Below are 23,156 nucleotides of genomic sequence, written 5' to 3' on the forward strand. Positions count from 1 at the left end.
CATCGTGTTCTTACTGAAAGGACCAAAATAATGTTTTGAGCAGAGAGCATGAGAACCTTGTTTTGATTTGTCACTTGTAAAATTATGGACAGCATATCATTTAAAAGAATGCGAATTCATCTTTTGAAACATGTACTGGAAAGCGCTGTAGTAATGACAGAGTCATTCTTGAGACATGGGACAAAACAGGTCCAGCAAGGGTAACACCGTCAGATGTGTCAACTCCGTCAGTTGAATATTTTGATAATATTTCATTATAATATTTTATATTTGTTGTGGAATTGTTGGTCACATGTGAAAGTGTATTCTGTCTGCTAACGCGAGAATGTGTTTTGAAATGTTAAAAACATCTTGAATGCTGTTAAAGATAAAGCTGAAATTATATTACACAGTCCAAGTTAAAAAAAAGCACATTTTGTTAAAAAAAGAGAAAAGTTGGAAGGTTGTATCAAAGCATAGCTCAGTAGCTTAGTACATATAAGATACATAAATGTACAAGGTTTTATTTTTTCAATTTTGCACCGTTTTGTCCCACTTCTCAAGAATGATACGTATGCAAAGCTGTTTTGGTTTTTGATTAACAAAAATAAAAGAAAAATAATTCATCCGTGGCCCAGAGGGTACGAACATACTCGACTAGGCTACCGTCCAAACGTTTGTGATCAGTAAGATTTTTTTTAAAGATATTAATATTTTTCATTTAGCAAGGATGCATTAAACGGATCAAAAGTGACAGTAAATACATTTATGTTACAAAAGATTTGTGCTATATAAATGCTGTTTTTTTTTTCCTATTCATGAAAGGATCATAAAAATAAATAGTTTCATGGGTTCCACAACAAAAATGAGCAGCACAACTTATAAGAAATGTTTCTTGAGCACCAGATCAGCACATTAGAATGATTTCTGAAGGATCATTTGACTGGGTGTCTACTGGAAATTCAGCTATTACTGTTTTTGTATTTTGATCAAATCAGTTCGGCCTTGGTGAGCATAAAATACTTTTTTACAAAAACATAAAAAAAATGTGAATGGTAGTGTATATCATATAATAAATATTGATGGTTGCTTATAAGATAATTGATGTTGCTCTTCATCTGTCATTAAAGATAAAGTTAAATAATCTTCACTGCTTTTCAAACATGACAACCACAAATAAGTGTTCAGGGTCCGTAAGTGAACAGTAACCAACACCACAGCCAGATTTTGATTTTTAAATTGCTACAAAACACTAAAATCATTTTCCATTTCAAACAAAAATATATGTGGGAAAATTCAGCAATTAGAGGGTAAAACCTGGAGCTAATTATAGACGGGGGCTATAATTATAACAACTTCATACATTATTGTTTTTTTTTTTGAATGGTTTACACTCCCAAGTCCAGAACTACATGAATGATATGTGGTGTGTATGTCTTAACATGCTCTATGTGCTTGATATTTGTCTTCCATTTGCTTTCAGTGATGTCTAACAAAAGTGTACAGATATGCCTGGCTGTGTCTGAAGCTCAGGCAGTCCATACTTGCATATCTCTCTGGATCCTTAGAGAACATTCTTTTATAGAAGAGCCTTTTTCAACATCTATAGCAGATGAATGTTCAGGTGGTTCATGGTGCAAAGGTGTTGTGACATTTTGATGAATATGCAGTATTCCACCTGTGTCTCTCTTTAGCAGACGGCATGCCACTGGCCATCCCTCCTCTGAACTTGGTATGAGGCCCCAATTCACTCGAGCAGCAAGATCACTTAATGGAAGCTAAAAAGGATGTCCAAAAGTTTATTCATTCAACTGACCAGTTGTGCAAAAAGCAAAATGGCACAAGTGTGTTCATTATTAAAACAAGAACAAATATCTGCCAATGGAGTCAGAAAAATCAACTGATATTCAAAGGGAAGACACATTTTCTGACCCCCACTGACAGATGTTTTAAGCATAACCTCACTTAATTTTGTTCAATTTCACAGAAAACAAGACTTCATATCTTCATTTTGCATCTCAAGTAAATGTTTCTTGATTTAAGGATGTTTAGATGTTTGAACTGGTAAACTGAGCAAGGTATTTATTTTAGTGCAGAATATGCAACATTTAATGCCACGACTTTACGAATTTATGATTTTCTGCTCTGATTTATGGCTGCTTTTTAAGACCTTAATTTGTGGAAGAGCAAAGACCTAGAGAAACCCTGATTTGGAAATGTTCATATAATGAAAAAATTATATATTATTATATATTTTCTGTTACCCAATGAGCTGATTATCATCCACAACAAAAATGTTTTTTTTCCTCTGAAATACTAGTAAGTGAACTTAATAATAATGTCAATCAGCACTACTGTATCCTGACCTGTCTGTTGTCTCCTTGATGGACAGTGCAGCGGTGTGACACACCACTGATCTGCAGATTTCTCTGTAGAGCTTTTACTGCATCTGGGTTCTATTCACATGCAAGCACATGAGCAGCCTTTGCATGTACAAGATATGGAAGAGTGAAGTAGCCAATGCCTGAACAGTGAAGCAAAAAAATGATCATACATCTTGGGTGATAAAAACCATTCCAACTCTGAAATGGTAAACACACAGCACTGCTTTTACCTGCGTATAAATCAACCACAGTCTCTCCCCTGCAGTCAAAGGAGGCTATTCTGAGCTTCTCTGTGATATTCCCAGAAGAGAACATGCACTTGGCGACATCAAACTCATACCTAGAATTTCAGCCAGACAGATTAATTCATTTTAATATTTGCTTAATATATTAAGTTATTTTTCCCTCAAATAACATGGCAGCTTATTAATTACCTAATGTGGTTATCAATATGTATTATATAGCTGCTGTCTCCTAAAAGCATTGTCACCACAGGTGTGCGATAACCATCCTGGGAGATTTTTTGAATTTGTGCTATACGCTTCACTCCCAGTGTCAAGGCAACTGCAGTCCAAAATTCAGATCCTAAAACAAATAAAAAGTGAGAACATGCTTGAAAATGTTTAGCATGTAATCAATGTAATGAGTTACTATGATATATTATTCTAGGATAAATAAAATATTAATAAAGCATATACAATCTAATTATTTTATATACAAAATTTGACCTAGAGAGAGCCTTAGATTCATTAATACCCACCAAAATCTTTCCATATTGCATGAGAGAAGCAGCCTTCACTAAACAGGACAAGATCTCCATGGCACTGCCATCGGCTAGGAATGTCTCTCTCCAGATCCTCACTCCATGTTTCTCCTTTAGAAACCAGCAAGGACTGTGCAGTCTCTATAAGCCTCTTATGAAAAGATTTCACTTTCTCCTTCTTTGATAATGCGGGAGCCTAAAAAAAAGCAGATATACTGACGTTCAGATGTCCAGTGAACTGGAAGCAAACATATATCTTTAATGATTGTGAATACTGACCTGGATATCAACAATTTCACAAAAGCTGTTCTGTGCGACATGTTTCATTAGTTCCACTAGATCAAGCTGTGCCAGAACAGATGCTACGACTGGAAGGGTTACAGTCCCATCGGAGTGTTTCTGTGCACAGTACTTGCGGTCCAGAACACCTTGTGACTGTAAGTATTTTCTGAAAAACAGTTATATATAGTAATACACCAGCAAGTCTCCAAATACAGAACCATGTAAACCATTCAAGTTAACTAGTTTTAACATGACAGCAACTTACTTTCTTATATTTACCCACATGTTTCATAGAACATTTCAGTATTAACATAAAGAGATACTTTATGTTGGTAATTAAATCATTAACACTCAAAAGGACTTTATTTAATAACTGGCCAACTAACACTTTTTAAGAGATCTTTTATTTTGGTGTGTGATATATTTTTCATTGCAAACGCAAAAGGAATATTAAAACGTTTACTTATCTAAAACAAACTAATATGGGGGGTCCATCAAAACCCTATTTGAACCTACACAGGAACAATGCACATGAACGAGACACCGTAGCTTTCGAGTAATATCGTTCCTACTTCCTAGTTGGTTCCGAGTTCCTAGTAGGAATATTATCAGTGTTGCACTAGTAGAGCGCCTGGAAGAAATATTCTGGAAGGTTATTATAAAGTTCTGTGTGTATCTGTTAATTTTTATATACGTTGTAGTTATAATAATACTACTAATAATAACAATAATGTAAGAATACTGTCTTTTTTCGAGTCATCAACGGTAGATGGCAGACTACTTTGGATTTTTACCGCGAAAAACATCCGCGTGGGGGCGAAGAAATACAGCACGCCCAATCACAGTAAACGCAGCTTCCCACGTGACACGTTATAATAAACAATTCTGAAAACAAGCAAGGTATGATATCCGCAGATGTTCTGGATAAAGAGAATTATATATCCGCTATACCGTACCATTTGTTCACATTTACAGAGGTTCAGTTCTGATAGCGTTGATCTAAAATGATTTTTCTGCGATCTTCTATCGTTATGTCAATTGGAAAAAGATTGAGTACAATTTATTGTACTTTAATTCAACTTCAGTTGTCATATTGTGTGTTGGCGAGTAACTAACGTTATTTAATTACAAATTAAATGTAACTAATAAGTTACAGTTACTGAGAAAATATGTGTAATTAAATTAAAGTTACTTATGAAAATGTTAACGATTACAAAGGGGTTACATCTGAATATTCACACACAGATTGAATTTCTTTCTTCCTCAAAGTGCATTGACTGCTGTAAAATATAAGTCAGAAGTCAGAAAGAGCTTTATTGCCAAGTATGTTTGCACATACAAGGAATTTGTTTTAGTGTCACAAGCTTCCAGTACACTGAGACAACAACAACACACAGATAATAAAAAAGATGTGAATAAAATACAAAAAAAGAATGAATTGTATGTAAGACACCAATGACCAAAGTTTCAGGAGTTAAGTACGGAGAGTAGTACACATGCTTATTCAATAACTGTTTTATTTCCTATTTGTCTTTATGCATATGCTTTATTTCGTAAGATTAAAAGCCCCCCACCCCAGGCATTATTAGATGCCAGTGTTTCCTGTCATAGCTATGCAAAGATTTGATTTCAAAAATAGTATCATAGCTATTCAACTATTTCTTGTTATGATTTTAAAGCTGTATTTAACCTCAGAACGATCTGAAAGTAAAAAGAGATTTTTTTGGCGGCTATGCTTTAAAATTAAATTATTATAATCTTGATTCAAGAATGAAGGATTTTGAAAGCTTTACAGTAATCAATGTCGAGTACTACTGTAAGGTTAACCCTGCCTGGTTTAAATGTTTGAAAATGATTAATAGTTTAAAACATTTGTTAGAAATTCAGAAAAGTGATCAAATGTAATCAATTACTTTACTAATGTAACTGAAATAGTTACACTACTTATTACATTTTAAACAGGGTAACTTGCATTTTGTAACCTATTACATTTCCAAAGTAACCTTCCCAACACTGGTTGTCACAATAGCCCTGGTTTCCCTTATATAATAGTAATTGTCACCTGTGCTTTACACACTTTGTTTTACTAGATGTCAGCAAACAGTTGTGTGACAGCTATCCGGCTCGATTCCCTCAAGCAAGCTGACAAACCACAGATCCACCTGCTACCTTGTGAAATAGAGCATGACGGACCCGCTGAAGTCTTCAAGTTCTTTAATCCCACTGTGAAGGAACGCAAACACGGTTAGTCAAATACCAGTACACACCTTGAGAATAAAACAAGTTGAAGCGCTCCACCCGATAAAGATAACACTGTTCTGCAGAAACGACAGTGTCGTTCAGAGGCCGGGGGCTGAAGGGTCAGGCATTGCATTGCCCAAATGGATACACAGGCCTAGTGCTAAAAGAAGTCCAGAAGCCTGCATCTGATCAAGAGGTACCTGCACTGTCCTTTTCTTTGAATTCACTGACATGTCCTTTTAGAACACTAATTCTTAAACATTTTTTTCGTACATTTATTTTTAGGACAGAGAAGTAAAAGTTTCTTCAGTGTTCCATCATTTCACATACTGGAATCTGGAGACGCCTCCCACATCCGATGATGGAGTTGTGATGGCGATGGCATGGCCTCAGCTAGCAGAGGCAGTGAGTTCCTTTTGATAACTATTAATCATTTACCATCATTAGAATCTGCTTTACTAAAAACCTTTCTCTTAATTCACTTAAAATGTCTCAAGTATTAATTAACTTCTAAAGCAATACCTCTTTCTGCAGATGCATGGACCAGTGGACAACTGATAATGGACAATGTTTTATTGTGGAGATCTGCTTCTCAAGTACATAGTTACAGTTAAACAAATGTGAAAATGATTCTTTGTTGGAAGACAGTATAAGAAACTCACTGTGTTGTGGTAGTAACCACCATTTTTACCAAACATATGTTGAAGAATATCACAGTGCAACATGACTAACTATTAAAAGTCTTGTTTTATTGTTTTACCTTGTGCAGAATTTTAATTTAGACATATTTGGCCATTATTTAACGGTAACTGATACATTTTGGTATGATGTACATTAACATTCAAACATTTGGGGTTCGTGATTTTTTGAAAGAAGTCTCTTATGCGCAGCAAGGCTGCATTTATTTGATCAAAAATACAGTAAAAATAGTAATATTGAGAATTATTTAAATTTAGAAAAATGTTTAATTTAATATATTTTAAAATGTCATTTATTTCTGTGGTGGCAACCCCATTACTCCAGCCATCAGTGTCACATGATCCTTTGGATATCATTGTAATATCAGCATATTGAAATTTCTTTATAATATAATGATTTGCTCAAGAAACATTTCTTCATATCAAAATGTTGAAAACGGTTGTGCTCTTTAATTTTTTATTTTGAAACCACGATTAATGTTTTCAGAATTATTTGATGAACAGAAAGCATTTATTCGAAATAGAAATCTTTTGTTACATTATAAATGTCTTTACTGTCACTTTCTGAGTCCTTTCTGAATGAAAGTATTCATTTAATAAAAAAAAAATCTTACTGACCCCAAACTTTTGAACAGTAGTGTAGTTCTCTAAATATTTTACAACAAATAAATGGACCCATCTTAAAAGCCCTGAAAGCTGATTGTAGTTCATAGCACCTATTTAAAAGTCTCACTATCTTTCACGCTCACGAAAATGCACAGTACACAGCAAAAACCTTCCTTGTGATACAGTCATTTATCTGCTCTAGTGGATCTTAATGCTCATTTCTTGGTATAACAGCTACAATATTCCATAAGAGACATAAACATGACATTTTAAACTGTAAAACACCACCATGAATGGTGATTACCTATTAAAAGTCTGCTTCAATATACTAGGCCTGTGTGCTGGAACCACTCCTCTTAGTCAATTCAAATTTACTTACACTGCCTGTCTTTATATAAAAACAATATACTTTAGCAATGAATATTAAAACCAGGTTGTGTAACACTACAAATCTCAAGAATATGTATAGCTAATTCAATTAACACCAAAACCATTTGTTTCAGTTGCATCGGTTCTGTTTGTAAATGGCATGGAGGCAGTCACGTGTCAAGTTTCCCTTTCAAAGCACTTGCCATTTTGAGGCATGAGCCAAAAAATTATAGACGTGGCAATTCACGATTTTGTGATATTTGCAAAAGCCTTCAGCATTATTTCGTTCAACTTTCTGAAGGACCCGTTAAGAGGATTGAGCCACAAATCATGGCTACGTCTGGGGAGGAGGGGGAGGTGGTGACGGTGGAGAGTCTGACTCAACTCTGCTGCGTTTCACTGGTAAGCAGTGATCGTGTGCCTTTCTGATGTGCCTGTACAAGTCTCCAGACTGTGTGTAACTACGGTAACAGTAGCTGCACTCATAAGGTCGTTCCCTAGTATGCACGATGGCATGTCTCCTCAGGGTGTAAGCACAGGAAAAAGTCTTTCCGCAAGTGTTACAAGTAGGCACATCCTCTACGTAACTCCCAAGCGAGTCATGAAAATCCTCAAGGTACATGGCCTGCTGCTCCGGCTGGGAATTGGCTGGAAAAAGAGATGATGAAAAGCTGGTGGTTTCTGCTGCAGAAGTATTAGGACCTTGCGGTGAGGGAGGGAAAGAAATGGGTTCTTGATGTGGAAGATGAATTAACTGGTGTGCAGATATGAACTGAGTATCAGTCAGCTCCTCAACATCATGGTTGCTGTCGTCATAATCATCCACATGATCTATATCTGCACTTCTACTTGGGCCATCATCCATGACCACAGTCTCATCTACGTCATCAGACTCTTCGTCAGAAATCACAATGGCCTCCACTTTCACTTTAAAGCGATCTTCATTTTCCTCCCTTGATGTTTGCGAAAGAGATTTTTTACGCTTACTTTGCATGTTTCTTGTATTGGGCAAAGTGTTCTCATGTCTCCTTCCATTCTGGCTCTCAATGTGTTGTGAAGACCCTGGATTTCCTGCACCTTTATTCTGGATTTGGGGTTTTAGTGTTTGAACCGGAATGAAAACGCTAGGTTCATGTTCTTGGGCAGCACTAGCGTTGTCCACGCTGTTCAGAGCCACGGCAGTGGTTACAACAGGATGCGTCTCTGTCTGAATTAGTTCTGTTGTACTACATGGACTTGAAAGTGCCGACTCGAGGCTAGCAGACCGTGCCGAAATTCTTGTCTTGTCAGGTCTAGGTGAAGAATGATATGTGGACGAACCCGAACAAGAATTATTAATGGCTGGTTGCGAGTCCATTCCTGGTTGGGTTGTGTCCGCCATTTCTGAACTCTTGGCGCTGTGCGTGAGGAGATGAGCCATCCCTGCTTGTGTTTCAGTCTTGGTATCAATATAAAGTGACATTTGTTGACTCGACTGAGGACAATGTGCTACTGCTCCATCTCTTCCTGTTTCTGCACCAGTTATGTCTTCTCCATTCGAGCCATCAAGTTCTCCAGGTTTAGCCGACTCGTTTGCTCCAACTTCTACTCTTGTACTATCCGCCTCAGCCAATCCTCGACCCTGCAGTCTTCTCTTACAAACTCGCACCACGTCATTCATATGTAGGAAGCTGGCTGCGGCGAGCACGTCCTCTGGAGGGGGGTGGGCTGCTAATCGCAGAACCCCTTCGTACATAAAGTCAAGGAGGAGCCCAAAGGCTTGTGGGGTCACGATATCTCCATTAATAGTGACTGTGTCTCTCTGTGGCCCTCCGTTGATTGTGCTGGTATTCCCCATTGACTGATCGGAGTAAAACATATGGAAGAAAGGGGAGAAAGAGGACAACACGGCACGATGGGCTCCGAAACGAGTCGGGCCGACCTGCACGGTGCAGTCACATAGGAAACCTTGCAGACGCTGAGAGCGCAGGCTAGCCAAGAGCTGCTGACTATGTCCTGGAAACTCCATTTCTACTGACAACCTAGTAAAAAAATAAAGCCATGGTATACAGTTAATAAATATAGTTTATGCAGTGTATACATCAATAAAACATCTTTAATTCATAACATTAGAATCTACGTATTGTTAAGATGATATGTTTCTTACAGAAATGTCCAGAGTGCTGACAAAGTCCCCACGTCCACTTTAAGATCAGCTCTTTTGAAGCACCATCATGTTTGTTTTATGGATCCACTGGCAACAGTTGTTCGCGAATCCATACCAGTAAAATCATATGCTTGCATCTTGAAGCAATACAAACGGATTCCTCATATTCTGGTATTCTTCACACAGCATTTTTCTATTATAGGTTATTACACCAAACCTTCACCGGAGCACCGTTATATAAATCGAAAGCAGCGCCACATATCCTTAAAATATGCTTCTAGCCAAGAGGACAGCATCTGGCATATTTCATTTCTAATATGTGATTTTTACCAAACATTTGTACGCGATTCTGCAATGTTTTCTTTTAGAACAATACATCACGAACACACGCTTCTACGTGCAGTACGTTCGGCTTGTGAGAACGAGTGTGCTCTGCCACCTACTGACTGGGAGGAGAACGAACGCGTAAAAGTGTGCACAAATACACGAGGAATTTGTTGTGTTTCGTTTAAAAAGAAGTCCTTATTTTACAGAGACTGGTACAATAATGGTATAATCTGGGTGAGCTAGTAATTCAAGAATAATGGACATCTCTTTACTTACTGTGAATTCCTAAATTATTATAAGATCCCTGTATCTGATGTCATTCCTAGTGGTCTTATTCAGCTTTTGTTTTTTTGGAGTTTATCTCCTTAGGCTATTTATAAATAATAATTATAATTTTGCTATCCCCTTAATAATCCTCATGATTATTGTTAGCTATTTAGCAATCTGTTTATTTAAGAGAAAATAGTGAAACATTATTTATGGGGATAATGCAGTTCCTTGATAAAAACAGGAGAACAGGAGGGGGGAAATCAAATAAATAGTTACTTACAAATCGGTGTTAATTTAGTATAATTGAGATACTATCGTCTTTTAAGATTTTGAATTAGTTTTTATATTTTCAGTTTTAATTTTAGTTAAAGCTGTAGTAAATTTGTTGTGTGTTTTGACATTTTTATTAGTTGTTGTTTTTAACACATCTAAATTGTTTTTTATTAATTTTATCTTTACTTTGAATTATTTTAGTATCGTTAAACTAAATTTGCCTCGGAAACTAGCTGAAATAAAAGTTTAATTAGTTGTAAAAATATTTATATTTTATTTCAGTTTACGTGGCTTACTTAAAAAAAAACATTGTTAATGTTTTAGTTTTAAATATAATAAAAAATTGTATAATTACAAACAGTAAAAGTATGTTGTAAGGCATCCTATCAGTAAATTGAACAGGAATCCTTCACTTCGTCGATGGTTTTCATCGATGGCTTCACACTGAAAAGTTACCCATGATTCTCCGCACAGTCTGCGGCTCGTTCAGAAATGGAGGAGGGTGAGAGAGAGTCGGGAAACGTCTGACCAGCAAACCACTCCAGAGACCTCCAGTCAAAACATAGAAACTGACGGAGATGATATCGAAACTAAACTGGACATCAGCTCGGATAAGTTTGACCCTCTGCTCGCTCTGTATTCCCCACAAGTGCCATTGCCTTACCCCGGCATCAAGTGCTTTAATAACATCGCAGAATATGAGAGCTTCATGAAAGGCAGGCGAGCCCGAGCGAAACCCGAAAACGTGGAGAAAAGACTCCGAAAAGCACAGAAGGGTAAAGCAGACCCGGAGAGGCCAGAAAGGCTGAAGAGACTCATGGTGAACAGCCCGGTTGAGGAGGAGGGAGAGGGAAGCGGAGTCAAGCGACCACCTCGACAGCGAAAAGCGGCCAAAAATGTGCTTACCAGAATGCCACGTATGTTTCTCTCTTTACTGTCTAGCTCACAAGACGATAGTAAACACTAAACCTGGTCGCGCGCCGCTACTGTAGCCATAAATAGCTTGCACTTGAGCAGCAGAGCGCTATTATCATCAGTCATTTATTTCTGTGGTGGCAACCCCATTACTCCAGCCATCAGTGTCACATGATCCTTTGGATATCATTGTAATATCAGCATATTGAAATTTCTTTATAATATAATGATTTGCTCAAGAAACATTTCTTCATATCAAAATGTTGAAAACGGTTGTGCTCTTTAATTTTTTATTTTGAAACCACGATTAATGTTTTCAGAATTATTTGATGAACAGAAAGCATTTATTCGAAATAGAAATCTTTTGTTACATTATAAATGTCTTTACTGTCACTTTCTGAGTCCTTTCTGAATGAAAGTATTCATTTAATAAAAAAAAAATCTTACTGACCCCAAACTTTTGAACAGTAGTGTAGTTCTCTAAATATTTTACAACAAATAAATGGACCCATCTTAAAAGCACTGAAAGCTGATTGTAGTTCATAGCACCTATTTAAAAGTCTCACTATCTTTCACGCTCACGAAAATGCACAGTACACAGCAAAAACCTTCCTTGTAGTGATACAGTCATTTATCTGCTCTAGTGGATCTTAATGCTCATTTCTTGGTATAACAGCTACAATATTCCATAAGAGACATAAACATGACATTTTAAACTGTAAAACACCACCATGAATGGTGATTACCTATTAAAAGTCTGCTTCAATATACTAGGCCTGTGTGCTGGAACCACTCCTCTTAGTCAATTCAAATTTACTTACACTGCCTGTCTTTATATAAAAACAATATACTTTAGCAATGAATATTAAAACCAGGTTGTGTAACACTACAAATCTCAAGAATATGTATAGCTAATTCAATTAACACCAAAACCATTTGTTTCAGTTGCATCGGTTCTGTTTGTAAATGGCATGGAGGCAGTCACGTGTCAAGTTTCCCTTTCAAAGCACTTGCCATTTTGAGGCATGAGCCAAAAAATTATAGACGTGGCAATTCACGATTTTGTGATATTTGCAAAAGCCTTCAGCATTATTTCGTTCAACTTTCTGAAGGACCCGTTAAGAGGATTGAGCCACAAATCATGGCTACGTCTGGGGAGGAGGGGGAGGTGGTGACGGTGGAGAGTCTGACTCAACTCTGCTGCGTTTCACTGGTAAGCAGTGATCGTGTGCCTTTCTGATGTGCCTGTACAAGTCTCCAGACTGTGTGTAACTACGGTAACAGTAGCTGCACTCATAAGGTCGTTCCCTAGTATGCACGATGGCATGTCTCCTCAGGGTGTAAGCACAGGAAAAAGTCTTTCCGCAAGTGTTACAAGTAGGCACATCCTCTACGTAACTCCCAAGCGAGTCATGAAAATCCTCAAGGTACATGGCCTGCTGCTCCGGCTGGGAATTGGCTGGAAAAAGAGATGATGAAAAGCTGGTGGTTTCTGCTGCAGAAGTATTAGGACCTTGCGGTGAGGGAGGGAAAGAAATGGGTTCTTGATGTGGAAGATGAATTAACTGGTGTGCAGATATGAACTGAGTATCAGTCAGCTCCTCAACATCATGGTTGCTGTCGTCATAATCATCCACATGATCTATATCTGCACTTCTACTTGGGCCATCATCCATGACCACAGTCTCATCTACGTCATCAGACTCTTCGTCAGAAATCACAATGGCCTCCACTTTCACTTTAAAGCGATCTTCATTTTCCTCCCTTGATGTTTGCGAAAGAGATTTTTTACGCTTACTTTGCATGTTTCTTGTATTGGGCAAAGTGTTCTCATGTCTCCTTCCATTCTGGCTCTCAATGTGTTGTGAAGACCCTGGATTTCCTGCACCTTTATTCTGGATTTGGGGTTTTAGTGTTTGAACCGGAATGAAAACGCTAGGTTCATGTTCTTGGGCAGCACTAGCGTTGTCCACGCTGTTCAGAGCCACGGCAGTGGTTACAACAGGATGCGTCTCTGTCTGAATTAGTTCTGTTGTACTACATGGACTTGAAAGTGCCGACTCGAGGCTAGCAGACCGTGCCGAAATTCTTGTCTTGTCAGGTCTAGGTGAAGAATGATATGTGGACGAACCCGAACAAGAATTATTAATGGCTGGTTGCGAGTCCATTCCTGGTTGGGTTGTGTCCGCCATTTCTGAACTCTTGGCGCTGTGCGTGAGGAGATGAGCCATCCCTGCTTGTGTTTCAGTCTTGGTATCAATATAAAGTGACATTTGTTGACTCGACTGAGGACAATGTGCTACTGCTCCATCTCTTCCTGTTTCTGCACCAGTTATGTCTTCTCCATTCGAGCCATCAAGTTCTCCAGGTTTAGCCGACTCGTTTGCTCCAACTTCTACTCTTGTACTATCCGCCTCAGCCAATCCTCGACCCTGCAGTCTTCTCTTACAAACTCGCACCACGTCATTCATATGTAGGAAGCTGGCTGCGGCGAGCACGTCCTCTGGAGGGGGGTGGGCTGCTAATCGCAGAACCCCTTCGTACATGAAATCAAGGAGGAGTCCAAAGGCTTGTGGGGTCACGATATCTCCATTAATAGTGACTGTGTCTCTCTGTGGCCCTCCGTTGATTGTGCTGGTATTCCCCATTGACTGATCGGAGTAAAACATATGGAAGAAAGGGGAGAAAGAGGACAACACGGCACGATGGGCTCCGAAACGAGTCGGGCCGACCTGCACGGTGCAGTCACATAGGAAACCTTGCAGACGCTGAGAGCGCAGGCTAGCCAAGAGCTGCTGACTATGTCCTGGAAACTCCATTTCTACTGACAACCTAGTAAAAAAATAAAGCCATGGTATACAGTTAATAAATATAGTTTATGCAGTGTATACATCAATAAAACATCTTTAATTCATAACATTAGAATCTACGTATTGTTAAGATGATATGTTTCTTACAGAAATGTCCAGAGTGCTGACAAAGTCCCCACGTCCACTTTAAGATCAGCTCTTTTGAAGCACCATCATGTTTGTTTTATGGATCCACTGGCAACAGTTGTTCGCGAATCCATACCAGTAAAATCATATGCTTGCATCTTGAAGCAATACAAACGGATTCCTCATATTCTGGTATTCTTCACACAGCATTTTTCTATTATAGGTTATTACACCAAACCTTCACCGGAGCACCGTTATATAAATCGAAAGCAGCGCCACATATCCTTAAAATATGCTTCTAGCCAAGAGGACAGCATCTGGCATATTTCATTTCTAATATGTGATTTTTACCAAACATTTGTACGCGATTCTGCAATGTTTTCTTTTAGAACAATACATCACGAACACACGCTTCTACGTGCAGTACGTTCGGCTTGTGAGAACGAGTGTGCTCTGCCACCTACTGACTGGGAGGAGAACGAACGCGTAAAAGTGTGCACAAATACACGAGGAATTTGTTGTGTTTCGTTTAAAAAGAAGTCCTTATTTTACAGAGACTGGTACAATAATGGTATAATCTGGGTGAGCTAGTAATTCAAGAATAATGGACATCTCTTTACTTACTGTGAATTCCTAAATTATTATAAGATCCCTGTATCTGATGTCATTCCTAGTGGTCTTATTCAGCTTTTGTTTTTTTGGAGTTTATCTCCTTAGGCTATTTATAAATAATAATTATAATTTTGCTATCCCCTTAATAATCCTCATGATTATTGTTAGCTATTTAGCAATCTGTTTATTTAAGAGAAAATAGTGAAACATTATTTATGGGGATAATGCAGTTCCTTGATAAAAACAGGAGAACAGGAGGGGGGAAATCAAATAAATAGTTACTTACAAATCGGTGTTAATTTAGTATAATTGAGATACTATCGTCTTTTAAGATTTTGAATTAGTTTTTATATTTTCAGTTTTAATTTTAGTTAAAGCTGTAGTAAATTTGTTGTGTGTTTTGACATTTTTATTAGTTGTTGTTTTTAACACATCTAAATTGTTTTTTATTAATTTTATCTTTACTTTGAATTATTTTAGTATCGTTAAACTAAATTTGCCTCGGAAACTAGCTGAAATAAAAGTTTAATTAGTTGTAAAAATATTTATATTTTATTTCAGTTTACGTGGCTTACTTAAAAAAAAACATTGTTAATGTTTTAGTTTTAAATATAATAAAAAATTGTATAATTACAAACAGTAAAAGTATGTTGTAAGGCATCCTATCAGTAAATTGAACAGGAATCCTTCACTTCGTCGATGGTTTTCATCGATGGCTTCACACTGAAAAGTTACCCATGATTCTCCGCACAGTCTGCGGCTCGTTCAGAAATGGAGGAGGGTGAGAGAGAGTCGGGAAACGTCTGACCAGCAAACCACTCCAGAGACCTCCAGTCAAAACATAGAAACTGACGGAGATGATATCGAAACTAAACTGGACATCAGCTCGGATAAGTTTGACCCTCTGCTCGCTCTGTATTCCCCACAAGTGCCATTGCCTTACCCCGGCATCAAGTGCTTTAATAACATCGCAGAATATGAGAGCTTCATGAAAGGCAGGCGAGCCCGAGCGAAACCCGAAAACGTGGAGAAAAGACTCCGAAAAGCACAGAAGGGTAAAGCAGACCCGGAGAGGCCAGAAAGGCTGAAGAGACTCATGGTGAACAGCCCGGTTGAGGAGGAGGGAGAGGGAAGCGGAGTCAAGCGACCACCTCGACAGCGAAAAGCGGCCAAAAATGTGCTTACCAGAATGCCACGTATGTTTCTCTCTTTACTGTCTAGCTCACAAGACGATAGTAAACACTAAACCTGGTCGCGCGCCGCTACTGTAGCCATAAATAGCTTGCACTTGAGCAGCAGAGCGCTATTATCATCAGTTATCAAAAGAGAGCGCGTTGTTGGTTTCAAGGTAGTCACATACTAATATACATGTTAAAACAAAGTTATACGGTTTGTGTGCACTGTATAACAAGGCATGATAAGGCTGCGTGATTGTTTTGCACACAATATTAAACATTCCTGAAACTTCCGCCGTCACAACGATATGAATAAAAAAATAGTTTTTAACTAATCTACGCTTGCACAATTGCATTTGCAGAAAGCACACACTTTATGGTAAAACATGAGCCTAAAATTCTAAATAATAAGCCTGATTAGGGATAGAAAAGATCCATTTCCGAAAGCAAAAACACAAAATTTGAAAAGTTGTAGGCCTAATTATTGTACTCACAGTTGTAAAAATGTTAAATACAGTTTTATTTTATTTATCATATGTTCTATGTTTGCTATTTGCAATCGCCTAGTTACTAAGCCTACTATTTTTCATAGTGTGATTTTTGGTGAATTGTATTAAAAAATCGGGCAAGTTTGATCCTCAAACAACACTGTAATTAGGCCTGTCAAATATGATATTAATATATGGAACCCACAACAATTAAAAAACAAAACATGTTGTCCCCATTTTTTAATTTGTGGATAATCACAAGTGAGATTTCAGTGATATTTTGACCACTGAACCAGGAAATATCCCTGGTTTTCATTTTAGAAATCTGCTCACCTTAATCTAGTTAGCTCACTAGGCTCTGAATCTTTTATTTGATTTTTTATTTTTTGCAGTGCACACAGGAAGTCCATTAGGACAGCTGAACAGATGTGTTCAGGAGAAAATCAGAGTCAAAGTTCACATCCGGACCTTTAAAGGGCTCCGGGGGGGTGTGTTCTGGCTTTGAGGTGGCATTTGATAAGTTTTGGAACCTGGTAAGTATTAAATCATCTTTACTTATTATTATAATTACTAATAATCATTATTAAGTTTAAATGTTTGTCTTTTTTGTTCTTTTGATGCCAGGCAATGGTGGATGTGGATGAAACATACAGGGAGCCTCTTTTGGGACAAGCTCTCTATCACCAGAAAGCGCTTACTGTCACAAGGGTGATTCATTTGAAAAAATGTAATATACATCTGAATATTCAGAACAACCAGTAGTTATTAATCCTTAATCACATCTAATATTGTTTTAAAAATATTAAATAGAAAAATAAACTTTTTTTACTATGCTTTATACTGAAGAATTAAAAAAAAAAACTAGGTTTTTTACACTTTAATATAATTATATTGCTTTATAACTCTAATTTAATTTATTTTCTATTACAGCTATTTGAAAAACTAAAAGTTCAAGAGACTGTGGCCCTCGGTGCAATTGAGAGGAAGTCAGACCTGCACAGTAGTTCATCTCATCTCGGAGACCAAACCAGGAGAACCCATCCCAAACATACCCAGGAGAGATCTGAACCCTCTGAGAAAGACAAGACTACATTAAAAGTGACGCAAAAATCTGAAACCAAGCCTAAAGTGGAATATGGTAGAGTGCACACACGTCATGTCAATGTTTTTTATATGAGGAGAAAACGTTCTTCTTGTGAACATGCAGCAGGACTAAAGACTACCCAGATGAAAGATTAGTTTACTTTCTATGGGGATCACCCAGAAAGGTTTTGTAAAATGAGTGTATCATATTGATATGTATATATTAACAGGTGAAAATATGTTAAAAGCTGAGCAAAATAAGCTCTTTTTAATTGTGGTTGTGTTCATGATCTAAGGTTGTATACTCAACACACACACTGTTTATTTTTGCTGCTTTGAATGACCACTAGGGGGAAGTAAGACACTGATGCACTGTAAGCATTGGTCTAATTTGTTGTATTTTGTAAATTATCAAGGGGAAAATGGTGATATATTTAACAAATCTTTGCTGATATTCACATCACTGTTCTGTTAAAAGGAAAGTCAATCTGGCCAGCCAGTACACACTCTTATTTTCATGTCAAACTGAATTTTCTGTTAGATGTTTACCTCTTTTAGCGTAAAAAAAATTGCAGTTGGGTCTCCATGGATTAAAAAAAAAAAAACAGTATAAATGGGTTAATTGAGCTTTTTGTGGTTGGAAATTGTATGTAGCACTCAAGGCTTTTTGTCGTGACATGTTTGCTTTTGTTTTTTTCCCTCACTGCATAAGCCATATACACATTTACTCCCCTCATGAAGAATATTTACAGTGGGGAAAAAAAGTATTTAGTCAGCCACCAATTGTGCAAGTTCTCCCACTTAAAAAGATGAGAGAGGCCTGTAATTTTCATCATAGGTATACCTCAACTATGAGAGACAAAATGAGAAAAAAAATCCAGAAAATCACATTGTAGGATTTTTAAAGAATTTATTTGCAAATTATGGTGGAAAATAAGTATTTGGTCAATAACAAAATTTAATCTCAATACTTTGTTATATACCCTTTGGTGGCAATGACAGAGGTCAAACGTTTTCTGTAAGTCTTCACAAGGTTGTCACACACTGTTGCTGGTATTTTGGCCCAATCCTCCATGCAGATCTCCTCTAGAGCAGCAATGTTTTGGGGCTGTCGCTGGGCAACACGGATTTTCAACTCCCTCCAAAGATTTTCTATGGGGTTGAGATCTGGAGACTGGCTAGGCCACTCCAGGACCTTGAAATGCTTCTTACGAAGCCACTCCTTCATTGCCCGGGCGATGTGTTTGGGATCATTGTCATGCTGAAAGACCCAGCCACATTTCATCTTCAATGCCCTTGCTGATGGAAGGAGGTTTTCACTCAAAATCTCACGATACATGGCCCCATTCATTCTTTCGTTTACACAGATCAGTCGTCCTGGTCCCTTTGCAGAAAAACAGCCCCAAAGCATGATGTTTCCACCCCCATGCTGCACAGTAGGTATGGTGTTCTTTGGATGCAACTCAGCATTCTTTCTCCTCCAAACACGACAAGTTGAGTTTTTACCAAAAAGTTATATTTTGGTTTCATCTGACCATATGACATTCTCCCAATCCTCTTCTGGATCATCCAAATGCTCTCTAGCAAACTTCAGACGGGCCTGGACATGTACTGGCTTAAGCAGGGGGACACATCTGGCACTGCAGGATTTGAGTCCCTGGCAGCGCAGTGTGTTACTGATGTAGCCTTTGTTACTTTGGTCCCAGCTCTCTGCAGGTCATTCACTAGGTCCCCCCGTGTGGTTCTGGGATTTTTGCTCACAGTTCTTGTGATCATTTTGACCCCACGGGGTGAGATCTTGCATGGAGCCCCAGATCGAGGGAGATTATCAGTGGTCTTGTATGTCTTCCATTTTCAAATAATTGCTCCCACAGTTGATTTCTTCACACCAAGCTGCTTACCTATTGCAGATTCAGTCTTCCCAGCCTGGTGCAAGTCTACAATTTTGTTTCTGGTGTCCTTTGACAGCTCTTTGGTCTTGGCCATGGTGGAGTTTGGAGTGTGACTGTTTGAGGTTGTGGACAGATGTCTTTTATACTGATAACGAGTTCAAACAGATGCCATTAATACAGGTAACCAGTGGAGGACAGAGGAGCCTCTTAAAAAAGAAGTTACAGGTCTGTGAGAGCCAGAAAGCTTGCTTGTTTGTAGATATAATATAATAGATATAAATAATACTTATTTTACCGAGGAATTTACCAATAAATTCTTTAAAAATCCTACAATGTGATTTTCTAGACTTTTTTTCTCATTTTGTCTCTCATAGTTAAGGTATACCTATGATGAAAATTACAGACCTCTCTCATCTTTTTAAGTGGGAGAACTTGCACAATTGGTGGCTGACTAAATACTTTTTTGCCCCACTGTATCAATTCTCAAAGATTAGAAACATGTTTTTTTGAGATCAGTCAAAAGGGGTAAAAACAGATTTTTCACTATTACAGTATATACAACCGGATCTGCTTTTTCATGGGTTTAAATAAAGGATTTTTGTTATAAGAGACAATGAATGTAACTTTGTGCATCACTCCTTTACTGGTTAAAAAAAACATCCGGACCTTTAAAGGGCTCCGGGGGGGTGTGTTCTGGCTTTGAGGTGGCATTTGATAAGTTTTGGAACCTGGTAAGTATTAAATCATCTTTACTTATTATTATAATTACTAATAATCATTATTAAGTTTAAATGTTTGTCTTTTTTGTTCTTTTGATGCCAGGCAATGGTGGATGTGGATGAAACATACAGGGAGCCTCTTTTGGGACAAGCTCTCTATCACCAGAAAGCGCTTACTGTCACAAGGGTGATTCATTTGAAAAAATGTAATATACATCTGAATATTCAGAACAACCAGTAGTTATTAATCCTTAATCACATCTAATATTGTTTTAAAAATATTAAATAGAAAAATAAACTTTTTTTACTATGCTTTATACTGAAGAATTTTTTTAAAAAACTAGTTTTTTTACACTTTAATATAATTATATTGCTTTATAACTCTAATTTAATTTATTTTCTATTACAGCTATTTGAAAAACTAAAAGTTCAAGAGACTGTGGCCCTCGATGCAATTGAGAGGAAGTCAGACCTGCACAGTAGTTCATCTCATCTCGGAGACCAAACCAGGAGAACCCACCCCAAACATACCCAGGAGAGATCTGAACCCTCTGAGAAAGACAAGACTACATTAAAAGTGACGCAAAAATCTGAAACCAAGCCTAAAGTGGAATATGGTAGAGTGCACACACGTCATGTCAATCAGTTTTTTATATGAGGAGAAAACGTTCTTCTTGTGAACATGCAGCAGGACTAAAGACTACCCAGATGAAAGATTAGTTTACTTTCTATGGGGATCACCCAGAAAGGTTTTGTAAAATGAGTGTATCATATTGATATGTATATATTAACAGGTGAAAATATGTTAAAAGCTGAGCAAAATAAGCTCTTTTTAATTGTGGTTGTGTTCATGATCTAAGGTTGTATACTCAACACACACACTGTTTATTTTTGCTGCTTTGAATGACCACTAGGGGGAAGTAAGACACTGATGCACTGTAAGCATTGGTCTAATTTGTTGTATTTTGTAAATTATCAAGGGGAAAATGGTGATATATTTAACAAATCTTTGCTGATATTCACATCACTGTTCTGTTAAAAGGAAAGTCAATCTGGCCAGCCAGTACACACTCTTATTTTCATGTCAAACTGAATTTTCTGTTAGATGTTTACCTCTTTTAGCGTAAAAAAAATTGCAGTTGGGTCTCCATGGATTAAAAAAAAAAAAACAGTATAAATGGGTTAATTGAGCTTTTTGTGGTTGGAAATTGTATGTAGCACTCAAGGCTTTTTGTCGTGACATGTTTGCTTTTGTTTTTTTCCCTCACTGCATAAGCCATATACACATTTACTCCCCTCATGAAGAATATTTACAGTGGGGAAAAAAAGTATTTAGTCAGCCACCAATTGCTTTCTCTTCACTTTTTAAAAATCTTAGTCTTCCATGTGATTTACTCAGTCACATGTCCATGTACATTACTTTAAATCATATATACATTCCTCCTGTATGAAGATGTTCTATTATAGTTACATATATATTTATGACTTAAACAGTAATTGCTGATCAAATTGCTCTAGTTTTATTCATCTTTAAAAATGACCTAACCTAGTTAAGAATTAGTAAAAAAAAGATAAATAAATAAATTGACACTTATTGACCCCAAACTTTTGTTTTTATTACTTATTTGGAAAAATATGACAATATAAATTAAATGAAAACGCAGTAAGAAGGTTTCAAACTCTAATAGTAATAGTCTTGATTCTAGTCAAATTTCATAAACATAGGTAGAGCTTTATGCTTTTAAGCTTTATATAGCACCCTTTAAAACAGAAACAGTATTCACAAAGTGTCAAGAGAACAATCAGTCATGTTTTTGTGTCTGAATCTAGTTTGCTCTTACTTTTATACTTTAATGTTATGTTATTACCGATACAGTGTTTCCCACAGACTTGCACTCAATGGGCCTCATTCATGAAACACGGGCAGAACTAATTTTTGTGTAAATCATTCGGAAAGTCGCTCTGTAGGGTTGGGTATCGTTTGGGATTTTTCGATACCGGTGCCAAATCGATACTTTTAATACGGTTCCAGTGCCTAAACCGATACTTATTAAAAAATAAATACATAAATAAATAAAAATTCCCCCCAAAAACCCCCTTATATGGACAAAGGCATTGTGATTTTATTTGTAACCGAGTAAACAGAACATATAAACGTTTTGAATGATAAAACAAAGACAATAAACACTCGACTGCGACAATATAGTTTATCTGTGTTATTTAAGCCATCTCTGGTATTGTCATAATAATTAGGTATATAATAGGGTGACCATATTTTAGTTTTCAAAAAAAAAGGACAGTAGGGGGTGGGGTTTGTGGGCGGGGCTTCACCTAACAGTATATGTAGCAAGGTTTTTTTGTTTGTTTGCTTATTTTGTTTTTTATAATAAACAAAAAGAAAACAATTAGAAAGAATAGAAAAAGAATAGGGAATGCTAGTGTTAGAGGGTCATTTTTAAATAAAAATAAAAATTCAATAGAACAGAAAAAGAACAGATAATGCTAGTGTTAGAAGGTCATTATTTATAATAAATAAAAAGAAAATAAGTGGAAAGAATAGAGAAGGAATAGAGAATGCTAGTGTTAGTGGCTCTTTTTTCTTTAAAAATAAAACAAGTAGTTAGAATAGAAATAGAAAAGAGTGCAAATGTTAGAGGGTCAAGTTTTTTAATAAAAAAAAAAAACAAGCAGATAAAATTAGAAGTTGCATTAGAATAGAGAGTGGTAGAGTTAGAGGGCCAAATGAAGATGAAAGAGATGCGTTTTCAGCCATTTCTTGAAAATATTAAGGATTCAGCTGCTTGGATTGAGTTGGGCTGGTCATTCCACCAGGAGGGAACAGTTAATGTAGAAGACCATGAAAGTTTTATCATAGGTAGAATGCAAAATGTTTCAATACAAGCATTTCAGTCAAATGTAATTTATGCAATATTTCAAACCTTTAACCCACTTGGGAAAATCAACCCATGGCAACAGTTTAAAAGTAGCCCAATTCTGT

At 37.1% G+C, this 23,156-nt stretch overlaps 3 protein-coding genes, 1 long non-coding RNA gene and 2 pseudogenes across 5 annotated transcripts; 3 read left to right on the forward strand and 3 right to left on the reverse strand.

Annotated features, from left to right (window-relative positions):
* Window positions 1–1,367: 1,367 nt before the first annotated feature.
* On the reverse strand, window positions 1,368–3,693 carry LOC107554443 (tRNA wybutosine-synthesizing protein 2 homolog; annotated as a pseudogene).
* On the forward strand, window positions 3,546–6,405 carry LOC107554449 (ribonuclease H2 subunit C-like). Of its 2 annotated transcripts, none has more exons than XM_016236951.1 (5): window positions 3,546–3,563; window positions 5,499–5,652; window positions 5,733–5,845; window positions 5,935–6,054; window positions 6,184–6,405. In XM_016236951.1, the coding sequence occupies exons 2-5, from the start codon at window positions 5,499–5,501 to the stop codon at window positions 6,205–6,207; spliced, it is 411 nt and encodes a 136-aa protein (XP_016092437.1). In that variant the 5' UTR covers window positions 3,546–3,563; the 3' UTR covers window positions 6,208–6,405. The 2 variants fall into 2 exon arrangements, with proteins under 2 accessions (XP_016092437.1, XP_016092436.1); XM_016236950.1 differs by lacking the exon at window positions 3,546–3,563 and adding an exon at window positions 4,157–4,308.
* A 580-nt stretch (window positions 6,406–6,985) lies between these two features.
* LOC107554455 (zinc finger and BTB domain-containing protein 3-like) lies at window positions 6,986–9,880 on the reverse strand. Its single transcript, XM_016236962.1, has 2 exons — window positions 9,469–9,880; window positions 6,986–9,343 (listed from the first exon to the last, which is right to left on the reverse strand). Exon 2 carries the CDS (start codon window positions 9,328–9,330, stop codon window positions 7,657–7,659), a length of 1,674 nt encoding a protein of 557 aa, XP_016092448.1. The 5' UTR covers window positions 9,331–9,343; window positions 9,469–9,880; the 3' UTR covers window positions 6,986–7,656.
* Window positions 9,881–11,710: 1,830 nt separating this feature from the next.
* LOC107554457 (zinc finger and BTB domain-containing protein 3-like) lies at window positions 11,711–14,622 on the reverse strand. The gene is made up of 2 exons (XM_016236963.1): window positions 14,211–14,622; window positions 11,711–14,085 (listed from the first exon to the last, which is right to left on the reverse strand). Exon 2 carries the CDS (start codon window positions 14,070–14,072, stop codon window positions 12,399–12,401), a length of 1,674 nt encoding a protein of 557 aa, XP_016092449.1. The 5' UTR covers window positions 14,073–14,085; window positions 14,211–14,622; the 3' UTR covers window positions 11,711–12,398.
* On the forward strand, window positions 14,215–21,465 carry LOC107554444 (U7 snRNA-associated Sm-like protein LSm11; annotated as a pseudogene).
* LOC107554458 (uncharacterized) lies at window positions 17,089–17,567 on the forward strand. The gene is made up of 2 exons (XR_001605058.1): window positions 17,089–17,191; window positions 17,395–17,567. It is a non-coding gene; the product is annotated as an uncharacterized lncRNA (long non-coding RNA).
* Window positions 21,466–23,156: the final 1,691 nt, after the last annotated feature.

Source organism: Sinocyclocheilus grahami, unplaced genomic scaffold, assembly GCF_001515645.1.
Source record: "Sinocyclocheilus grahami isolate Dianchi unplaced genomic scaffold, SAMN03320097.WGS_v1.1 scaffold502.1, whole genome shotgun sequence".
NCBI classification, from domain to species: Eukaryota; Metazoa; Chordata; class Actinopteri; order Cypriniformes; family Cyprinidae; genus Sinocyclocheilus; species Sinocyclocheilus grahami.

Coding starts and splice junctions, on each gene's coding strand:
- LOC107554455 (XM_016236962.1), bottom strand. CDS start 9,330: ATGGAGTTTCCAGGACATAGTCAGCAGCTCTTGGCTAGCCTGCGCTCT.
- LOC107554449 (XM_016236951.1), top strand. CDS start 5,499: ATGTCAGCAAACAGTTGTGTGACAGCTATCCGGCTCGATTCCCTCAAG. Junction 5,846..5,934: donor AGCCTGCATCTGATCAAGAG/GTACCTGCACTG, acceptor ATTTATTTTTAG/GACAGAGAAGTAAAAGTTTC. Junction 6,055..6,183: donor GGCCTCAGCTAGCAGAGGCA/GTGAGTTCCTTT, acceptor CTCTTTCTGCAG/ATGCATGGACCAGTGGACAA.
- LOC107554457 (XM_016236963.1), bottom strand. CDS start 14,072: ATGGAGTTTCCAGGACATAGTCAGCAGCTCTTGGCTAGCCTGCGCTCT.